Raw genomic sequence first — 10,881 nt, forward strand, 5'->3', positions numbered from 1 at the left:
CCTCATTTGCGCACCTGCACCGAATTTGGCTTAATTTTGTCACCATGGAGAACCAGGAAGTAACCGGGTGTTTTAAAAATTTGGTCCGGGCGGAACCGCTCCTCTCCATTTTTGGTTCCGCCCTAAAAGTCACTCCGTGACAGGAAGTTTTAAGATTCTTTGTCTCATCTGTGTATATAAGGCGGCTTGGCAAAAGACCCTGGGAGCCATTATTTAGCAAGAATAATGCACTCTGTTTGTGTATTCAAACATAATGGAAGAAATCTTTAAAGGAGTCATAGCATGAAAATCTAATTTTTTTCATGTTTAAGTGCTATAATTGGGTCCCCAGTGCTTCCATCATCCTAGAAAATGTGATAAAGAGCAACTTAGTAACCTAGTTTTGGTAAACCATTCTCTGCAAGCATGTGATAAATTAGGTCGTTCAGATTTCAAATGTTTTGTGATGTAGGTAGCAAGTCGAATTACAATAATACCGCCCCTTAATCTTTTTGTGCTAAAACTTCACATACGCAATCTGGGGACACCAAAGATGTATTTTACATAAAATCTAAAATCTCATAATATGACCCCTTTAACATAGATGCATCCTAGGTTTTCAGTAAGCTTAGAGAATACCTCAGACTTTATTTTAAGTTAGGAGGAAAATGCCTCCCAGCTGTATGGAACTTATTCTCTATATGAATGTAATTAATTCAAAATAATTAAGAGAATGAAAATATTAAAATAATAAATATAAAAATTGTGATGAACAGCAGAATAATATTGATAAGTTATAAATTGAAGTCAGATTATAATTAAAACACAGAGGTTAACAAAATAAATTGAAACCTAATAAACGGAATTATTCTTAGAAGGACTATGGAAAGAAGGAACATAAAATCCCTTCACAACGCCATTGGATACCATTGTTGGCCCAATGGGTGGTCCCTACAAACCATTCTTGGCAAGCATGTAAAAACGTTCAGATTTCGCCTGTTTTGTGATGTAGGTAGCAAGTCAAATTGCAATACCTCCCCTTTATCTGCAGTATCCAACCACGACACTACCATTTAGTGCAGAGAGAAAAAGAGAGAGGGAGATAAAATAATTGACAGCACAAGTGAGTTTCAATTTTAGCAAACCACCATTGTGGCGATCAGTGTTTGCATTTTATCAGCACACCCAAAAACAGCATATTTTTGCTCACACCTACAAATTGGCGATTTTAACATGCTATAATAAATGATCTGTGAGGTAATTTCAGCTAAAACGTCACATATGCACTCCGGGGCTCAACAGACTTATTTTACAACTTTAAAAAAATCTCATACCCTTTAGGGCTATATGGATTTTTACAGCACTGTTGGATTTTACAGGAGCATCACAGAACATAATATTATAACTTACATTTAGTGATTATTTTTTTGTGTGAGATATCACAATACTTATGCTCTCATAACAATTAGTGTAGCAGACACATCTAAATATTTTCTTTATTTTAAATTTAATTTGTTTAAATAATATTTTGACATTTTTTGAGTTATTGGAGCTATGATAATGTTCCGGTTTGGTATAAAGGTGGGACTATTTTGAAAAGCGGCAGCATACATTGCAGTCACGGTTGTGAAAAGCATATCTGCACTACGGTTCATCAGCTCCTTAAGTTTAATATTTTGTTAGCACCCCCCAAAGGGCATAAGGTGTGTATGTTCATATTCATATTTAAAGGAACATATTTAGAGGTATGTTGATTTAAAGGAACAGTATGTAGGATTGTGGCCAAAACTGGTATTGCAATCACAAAACTTGTGGCCAAAACTGGTACTGCAATCACACAACTAGTGGCCAATACGCAAAATGACAACATGAACATCAGTTGAGAGCTGCAACTCCACTTTTTAAATGACAATATCCTGACCAGACCACTGTTGTGAGTGATATAAGTATTTGAAATTAAAATTATTTCTTAATGTCTAGTGACATATCAGGGCCATTTTATGATTAATTGATATACATTTCTTACATACTGTTTCTTTAAGTAAATGCTGTTTTATATTTTTCACGATAATACAGTCAAAGTGTTAATGAATATAAAGGCTGATACGCATTTTCTACTTGTTTGTTAGCTCTTACGGTGATTTGTTGGAGTTATCAAGGCTCAATAAAACTTCATTAAGACCATCAGTAAAGTTTTGGCCATTATAAGGATGGGGTCTGCTACAATTAGTATATCAACAGTTTAACAGATGTGCTTTATAAACACACTGTCACAATAAACAAATTTCAAGACCCAAGTGCCCAACTAAAGGAAACAATGATCGTCACAATGGTGACTTACTTTATTAATCAGATTTACAGCAGTTGTTTAGTTAAACTTATCATCCATATAACTCTGCAAACAAATTAAAAAATGTAGGTTTCAAACAGAGATGGTGATAGAGAGGCAACAGTGAAAGATTAAAGTGTTACTTTTTAACACAGCAGTGTTCATTTGTCAATTATATTTAATATTTTGGCTTTCTTCATCATTTTAGCATTACTTTCTCCAGAAAAAGAGTCATCAAAATAAAAAATTAAAGACAGGGAAATTTCCCAAATGTACTTGATTTGACACAGAATGATGCAGCAGGGGTTCACTATTAATGACTCATTCATCATTCAGAATTGAGTGATTCAGAATGCAGCTGCAAGAGCGCTTTAATGAGCCTAAGAGGGCGCACGTCACTCCTCTCTTTGTCAGGTTACACTGGCTTCCTATAGCAGCTCGCATCAAATTTAAAGCTCTGCTCCTGGCCTTTATAACCACCACTGGGTCAGCACCCCTTACCTTCACTTGCTTATACAGCCTTATATACCCCCTCGATCCCTGCGCTCTCTCACCGAGCGACGGCTTGTGGTGCCATCTCAAAAATGGAAAAAAAACATTATCTATTCATCACCTGACCACCATCACCTCACTTCCTAATATAGGGCTTAATATTTGTCTCTATTTTCCTTTTTTCTTTATCTCTATTTGTACATTCTTACATACATTCTAAAAAAAACACTTACTAAACAAATACTAACCAACCCTTGGCTATGAGTATATTGTGTTAGACTTGATGAGACTATTTCCAGTGCACTTATGTATTGCTGTTCTTGTGTCTATAATTGCTTCTATTGTTTACCTCATTTGTAAGTCGCTTTGGACAAAAGCATCTGCTAAACGATTAAATGTAAATGTCATCACTTCATTATCTCATTAACTTTAACACTCATTCAGTGTTCCCATCTGAGTGTGGATTATATATACACACAGAGCAGTGTTCATTTAACACTGAAGATTTTGCTGTAGCGAACTCAATTTCAGAAACTCATTCCAACTTACCATGCATTCATCTGACAGTGTGATATTCAGAGCTAAAATGAGAGACTTCATTATCTAAACAGCAATTAATTAAAAGTGTTAAAAAATAACATTTTATTGTGTATGTAATGTGCTTACCTGGAGCTGTAGGACTATTGACAAAACCAGTGCAAAAGCAGGTGGAGTTTCTACTTTGAAAGCATCTGCATTCATACTTATTACCAATGCATTCACAGTCGTTATTTGAGCAGTGATTGTGGTTTATCCAGTAATGAAAATTGTGCTTATTTAGATCACAGTACATGCGGTAGTGAACACCAGTGCAGATGTAAGTGTTGTTTTTATAGAGCTCACAGTCATAGCGAGGACTAACAGATGAACTAATAGCGATGCTGTTGATACCATTGCTGCAGAAACAGGAGGAAGTGCTATTGGTACATGTACATGTGGTCAAATTACCAATACAGTCACAGCCGGAATTACTGCATGTGTGTCTGGTTTGATTGAGATATGTTGAGTACTCAAAGAAATGTACACTTGTGTTACAGTACAGTTGATACTGAGCACCAGTACATATGTAGGTGTCTTCATAAAGCCCACATTCTGGACTAACTGATGATATTTGGTTACTGGTGGTTTTAAAACCTTAGGATTAGAAAGACATAAAAAGTTAAATACAAAAATTAAGAGACACAAAACAGTTAAATTACTGCAATACATTATACATGTTAAGCATGGCTCTCAAGTTTTATGAAACGTTTGGAGTGAGATTGCATGTTAGGGGAGGGGCCACTCAAGTATTTGCAGGAGCGTCCCCTCTGAAAAACTGAAAGCAGCTGAACTCGACAGAACTGCCCTGAATTTGTCTGCGCCTCGTCCATTAATTGTATATAGCAGGAAAAATTCTCTCTTACTTCTCAGCATAAGAAATACAAGGTGTGGCGTGTGAGGGTGTGAAATGCATCTCATGGTGAATGCGTGAGACTTGAGAGCCCTTTAACTTCTGAACATGTTCATTTTCAAAATAATGTGCTGTAAATAACAGTAAAGTACTGGCAGCTGCATTGTAAAAAAAATGCTGTTAGAACACATGCAAATTTAACAGTATAATTCTGTTTTTTTTTTTACAAAAACAGAAATATACTGTTAAATTCTGCATTCTGTAAAAACGGTGTCCCAAATCACACCCTCATTCACTATTCCCTACATTTGTTTCCTAATGATCCACCTGAAAATAAGTCAATTGCTGAGTCAGAAACTGCCTACTTCCATACTATAGTATGCGAAAAGCAGTAGGCGAGGCGAGTAATATGTCCGAATACATAGTATTCGAAAAACAGTATGTGAAAGTACCCGGATGACCTACTACTTCCGGTTAGATTTTGCAGTGTGCATACGATGGACACTTCACTTTAACTGTTTATCAATGCATCTCTGATGTGAAATCATTGTGAATTTCAGTCAGAGGTGTCAAGTAACGAAGTACAAATACTTCGTTACCTTACTTAAGTAGATATTTTGGGTATCTATACTTTACTTGAGTAATTATTTTTCAGACGACTTTTTACTTCTACTCCTTACATTTTCACGCAATTATCTGTACTTTCTACTCCTTACATTTTAAAAATCGCCTCGTTACTTCTATTATTTCGGCTTGTTTTCTTTTTTTTACATTCCGGCTTGTCATCGTTAAAAAAAACCTATCTTGATAAATTGCATAATCCAGATGAATGCGATTGTGGTTGGATGAGAAGTATAAACATACACCATTTCGACTCCCTATTGGTTTGTACACAATCCCCGCCCCCCAGCTGACTGCAGATGATTAAAAGTTTGTTCGCTAGTGCTGCAAAGATAAACATAAACGAACCGCGAGAGCGATTGAAAGCATGCGGAGCAGTTTGCTCTCGCGATGCTTTGATATCATCCGCCATCCGTTTGTACAGTAACAGAACGCGGCATTCTGTCTTCAAATGGAAAAGTACGAAATTAAACTCGCGCATCACTTTCAGGTCAGTTCACATTCACAAGCCTGTGTAAATATATAGCTGGCTGCTGACACCAACTCATCTGTGTGATTTAAATAGTGTAACAATACCAATTTATATCATGTAACTTCAGTAGTTCAACTTAAATGACATTGTGCTGCGTTGCGTTTTGAAGCATGGCAAAGATATCTATGCTAAAGACATTGTTGTTTTGTATATGCTAAAAACTGCCCTTCACTTTTTTTTTGCATTAACAAAACTTACTTAGCTGAATGCTTGAGTGTTAAATCAATGAAACACATAACCATACATACATACCAACTTTTGCTTTTGTTAATAGACATCAGCTGTTTCCTTAAACCTGACTTTTAATTTGCTTACAAGAAAGACATTTAGTAATTCTCCAAAATTGCTTGGATTTATACTGACTAAAGTAAAGTATACTAAAGTCCATTAGCTAACACAAGTACAGATGCAGAAATATAGGCTATAATATATAATTGCATATTTGTAGTTTGTGTTGCTGTCAAAATACTATTATAAATGAGAACAATAGCATATTTCTATTCTCACACATACTATTGTGTGTGATTTTGTTGTTTTTTAACTAAAGAGGGCACCACTTTAACCCCGGATTTCCACCGACTGCGGAATGGCTGCGGATCCGCTGCGGAACGGCGGCGGAGTCAATCGGTTTCCATTCAAGTCAATGTGTGTATTTCCACTGACTGCGCTCCGAATCCGTCACAGCTCCGGCCATCCGCAGCCCTCCGGCACAAATACGCAGAGCTTCTATTTTTGACGGATGCCGGACAGCTCCGCAGGGCAGAGCCATGACTTTATCGCGTGATCATACCTGAATACGCGAGAACTCGTGTTTTTTTATTAAATATTTGCAATACAAACATTACAAACACACACAAATAAAGTCATTAATAGAGAAACAACAAATAATAGACAAGAACAGAGCCAGGGGCAGTTTCAAATAAATACATTAAAGATAGAGCATAAATAAATGTTTTAGCAGCCTTCTTATTTGAATTTTGGATGGATTTGATGTACTGCTCTGTCTACGCGAGATCTTGTGTTGTGATCTAGGCTGGTTTGTAAAAACGTTATAATTCAACGGCATATTGGGCAGAGACAGAACTAGGTATCTCTCGATCATCACGTGAATTTGCGAGACCTCATGGGTCCTCGTCACTTCAGCACGCAGCCGCTGTGCAACAAATAAGGATCTGGTGGGTATTGGCGGACGGCGGAGTGCGGAGCCGTAACGCAGCGGAGCTGATCTGCAGCTGCTCCGCAGTCGGTGGAAATCCGGGGTAAAAGTTTGGCACTGCTCTGAAGTTTGACTTTTTGCACCATTACAATATTTATAGGCAACTAGTCTTCATATCTTCCTCTCTATGGAACACATGTTAATGCTCAGTAGTACACATATATGGTTCTTTAATGCAGTGGTTATCAAACTTTTTTTTGCGGCCTCCCTTGTGTACAGTGGATTCCTTCGCCCCCCCCCCCCCAAAAGAAAATGTATGACATAAACATTCTAAAACTTAAAATTTGAATTAAACAAAACAAATTAAATTATACAATGTATTGCTTTTGTTTAGTAGCCTTATTTTTCTGAGGTTTAATTACACAGAATTTATAATAATGTATTTCATAAAATATTATAAAACTGGGGCCCCTGGCAGTTTGAGAACCACTGCTTTAATGTATTTGCATTGTACTAAAATGCGTTCATTTTTAATGTGCATATACCGTATGTGGTTGAAACAGATAGCCTAGTGCAGGGGTAGGCAACATGGAGTGCCGATGTCCTGCAATGTTTAGCTCCAGGTCTAAACAAGCAGACCTGAACAAACTAATAAAGGTCTATAAAGTCACCTGAAACTACAGGTTACCAAGGTTTTATAAGGGTTGGAGCTAATCTGCAGGACATTGACTCCAGGACTGACGTTGCCTACCCCTGGCCCTAGTGGATCCCAAATTTTTTAACATTTACATTTTTAATCTAACACTATAGTTATTATGACCTTTAGAAACATTTATTAGAGGAGATAGGGTAGTGCACAAAAGGCCCCTGTGGTGCGGCCTAGGCTTTTGTCTCTAATGAGAAACGGTGGGGGTACGTATTCTGATGTGGGTGTTTTCCTGCCAGAAGCCAACATTGACAATGTCTTTGAGTCTGTAGATGTTGTGTGACTCGATGGGCCCTATTTTAACGTTCTAAGCGCATTGTCTAAAGCGCACAGCGCAACGTCTAAATGGGCGTGTCCGAATGCACTTTTGCTAATTTAACGACGGGAAAAATGGTTTGTGCGCATGGTCGAAAAGGGTAGGTCCTATTGTAATGGGAGTATTTTGGGCGTAACGTGCAGTAAACCAATGAGAGACTCAGCTCTCATCCTCTTTAAAAGCATGTTGCGCTGGCGCTATGTCTAATCCCTATTTAGATGACGGACTTTGTAAACTGAAAAACTAAGCGGAGGAAAAAGATCCCCAGTTTAAGATTTATGTTAAATAATTGTGTTTGTATTGAAATTGTTATTTTTTATTAAAACCTTTAAATCCCGTTTTCTTTTAGTCATGGAAGTAAAAAGCAGGCTTGTAATTGCTTTAAATGTATGGCTATCCAATATCATCAAAACATAATTTACAAGTATGTAAGATAAGGTTTGTACTCTAAAAATACTTCATTTGTAACAAACAGGAGATAAAGAATTTACAAACGGCTCTCCTCATGTTTCAGCACTTTGGACAGCGGTTTTTTAGCAAAGAGTTTTTTTAAGCATAACTTAAAAATGTTTCTCATATCACCATATCCGCAGGTACAGAGTCATCCATAAATCTGTGAGGTAGCATTTAAAAAAAACATTTAAAAACAGATGCATTTGTTTAAAGCAAAGCATTTATTTACTTACCAGGCTGCAGGTGAAGCAGCTCTTTGCGCCTTCTAACGTCTCATAATTAGTCCTCATTTATGTCCAAGAGACTCAATAATAATCTTTTACATTCAATCCTTTAATCTTTCATATTTAAAAGCGTTTTTGTGCTGCTGCCCATTCATGTATGTGTTAAGGAAACCCGCGTTGTCGTCCCGTTTAGGCGCATATTACTAATGCGCTCTTTAAATAACAAAAAAACATATTGCGCCATTGACTTAAGACTTTAGACCAGGTTTTTGTTGGTCAATGGCGTAGTCTATTTTAGTCTATTTTAGCCAACAATGCGCCTGAACACACCTTGTTTTCAGACCAGAACGCCCATGGGCGCAAATGCATTTGCTATTTAAACAACGCGGCGCTAAACGTGAAAATTAGGGTGGAAACTAGCGAAAAACCCTTGCGTCGCGCATTGCGCTGCATTGCGCCGGGTGTAAGATAGAGCCCGATGACTGGCAGGTTTATCAGAAAAGCAAGTTCGCCTTGTTCAGGGGCTATGCTTAATGGAATTGCGCTACCTAGGGAGTAGGCACAATGCGCCTGCAGAGTGTTTGTTGGGCCTGCAGTGGCAGAGGATAAAATGGTCTGTACCAGGCTTAGGGGTATCAGGTAGGGTGGAATTCTACCCATGGCTAGACTGTCCACAGAGGAGCTCACCTCGCGCAGCATGTCTGACATGAGAGCTGTGACCAGTTGAGAATAGGCGTGATCGACCTGCAGTACTGAGAAAATCTGTTTCAAAGAGTTCACTGTTTGTTTCAGCTCAACACTGTGTGTGTTGAGAATTACTACAGTATCTTTTAAGGATTTGCCCATGGTTTGCAGTGATTTGCTCTGAGCTGTCAGTTGTTCTCTCAGTTGAGGTATTTCCTCCTGGATCTCATTCACATGTCGTCTCACTGTGGCTAGGCTGACTGCATTGACACTGGTGACTCCAATGTTGAACAAAGTTCCGACTGCTGCGGCGGCTCCGAGTAGGGCCCCCAGGAACCGCTTGGGGCGCTTGGTTTGTCGCTGAGATCTGCTTGTGTGACAGTCATCTTCTGAAGTTGGTACAGCATGTGTTTGATGTCGGCCTTTGCGTGAAACATAGCGTTCTGCGCCCATCGTTCTCCTTCCCAACTGGTTTCTGGTGCTGATGCTGTGTAGTGTGCTCTGTAGACATCATGGGGGTTGAGTCGGACGTAGACTTTTTGGCTATGTGTTCTGCAGTTCGTGATCAGGAGTCCAGGTTGCTCTTTTAGGACGATGCCTGAGGCTGGACCCGGCGACACGATTTCAGGTTGCGACCACCCCCCCTGTAGGCTGATGTACAGAACAGTGATCCACAGCAGCATCCTGGTGACAGAGAGAGAGAGAGAGAGAGAAAGAACAATAGGTGAGCGCTACAGGTCCTTGTTTGGTCAGGACAGTTCTCTTTCTTTTCATTAGCGGCTGTTCCCTAGGTGGCAGAGTTCTAGTGATGAGGCAGTGTGGAGGGAGTTTGGCCTGGTTAGTGCTAGTCCCCCCTCTACTGTCATGCCACAATGTTGAGTGTCTCTTGACTTGGTTCCGGTGGACCCTTCTGAAAATTGGTTCCTTCTGACTCCTGCCCATCTTGATCTGGTATGCAACGGGAGGGAGTTTGTCCACAATCTCATGAGGTCCTGTCCAGTGTGGCAGAAATTTCTTTGACAGCTGACGGTGAGCTGTCTGAATTGCCGGGGCGAAACTGTATTACCAGATCTTGGTCTTTTGAAAAGCGAAGGTCGTTCCCAGATTTAACATAGCTTGGATAACAATGTTAGAGGCTTGTAGATCCTGACGATCTACATCATCCTGCATGGCATCTGCATCTTTTAAATTTTGTTGAACTTGTGCCTCAAATCCTGGGTATGGCTCTGAGTCTTTGGCTGGATGCAGAGTGCAGAGCAGTGAACTTTTGGAGTTTTGGTCTGAGACGAAGTTCCCACAGCCGGCTGGGGGGTCATCCATGACCTGTGTGACCTGGCAGTTTACCTCATATGATCTGGCTGATTGAAAGGGTAAAGGTTCTCGCACTTGAGCCCAAATTTTTAACTGTGTAAAGTCCATTAAGGGTTCAAAGCGGTCTAGCAGGTCTTTGCCAATGAGGAGAGGGTATGAGTCCATTGGTGAGATGTACACAGGGTGTCTGATGCTCATAGGACCGATTGTCAGGTGGATGGGAATCACCTGTTGCAGTTGAACTTCAGTCTGGCTGTAAGACTGCACATTCAGCATACACCTTTGGGGTTTAAGGGTCAGATTTTGGAGTCTGGTGTTCTGGAGTCTGGTGAAAAGCTGGGATGACATCAGCGTTAGACCTCATTTTCCAAGGTGATGGATAGATATAGCTTTTTGGCTTCTCCTCTTTCGATCAGGTTTCCCAGGAGGCTTGGTACTGGGGCTGTTGTATTAATGGGAAGGCAGTTAAGGCTGGTTTCCTGTGACTCTGTAGGGAAGGAGCCAGTTAACACAGCACTCTCTGGTACTTGCAGGCTTTGGTTGGTTGGTGTCTGAGATATTGTTTGTACGCCAAAGTCTTTGGTTTGTGAAATGAATAAGGAGTCAGGTTTGTCTTCGTGGTCCTCCATGTGGGGCCTCTTTTGGATTA

General features: G+C 39.6%; 1 protein-coding gene across 1 annotated transcript in view; it reads right to left on the minus strand.

The window, feature by feature from the left end:
• LOC135750113 (adhesion G protein-coupled receptor E3-like) overlaps positions 1–9,374 on the minus strand; it is a 39,791-nt gene extending 30,417 nt beyond the window's left edge. Inside the window, exon 1 of the mRNA XM_073816314.1 lies at positions 8,859–9,374. Coding sequence (XP_073672415.1) covers positions 8,859–9,374 — 516 coding nt within the window. The remainder of the gene's footprint in view (positions 1–8,858) is intronic.
• Positions 9,375–10,881: the final 1,507 nt, after the last annotated feature.

Source organism: Paramisgurnus dabryanus, chromosome 12 (assembly GCF_030506205.2).
Source record: "Paramisgurnus dabryanus chromosome 12, PD_genome_1.1, whole genome shotgun sequence".
Taxonomy (NCBI): domain Eukaryota; kingdom Metazoa; phylum Chordata; class Actinopteri; order Cypriniformes; family Cobitidae; genus Paramisgurnus; species Paramisgurnus dabryanus.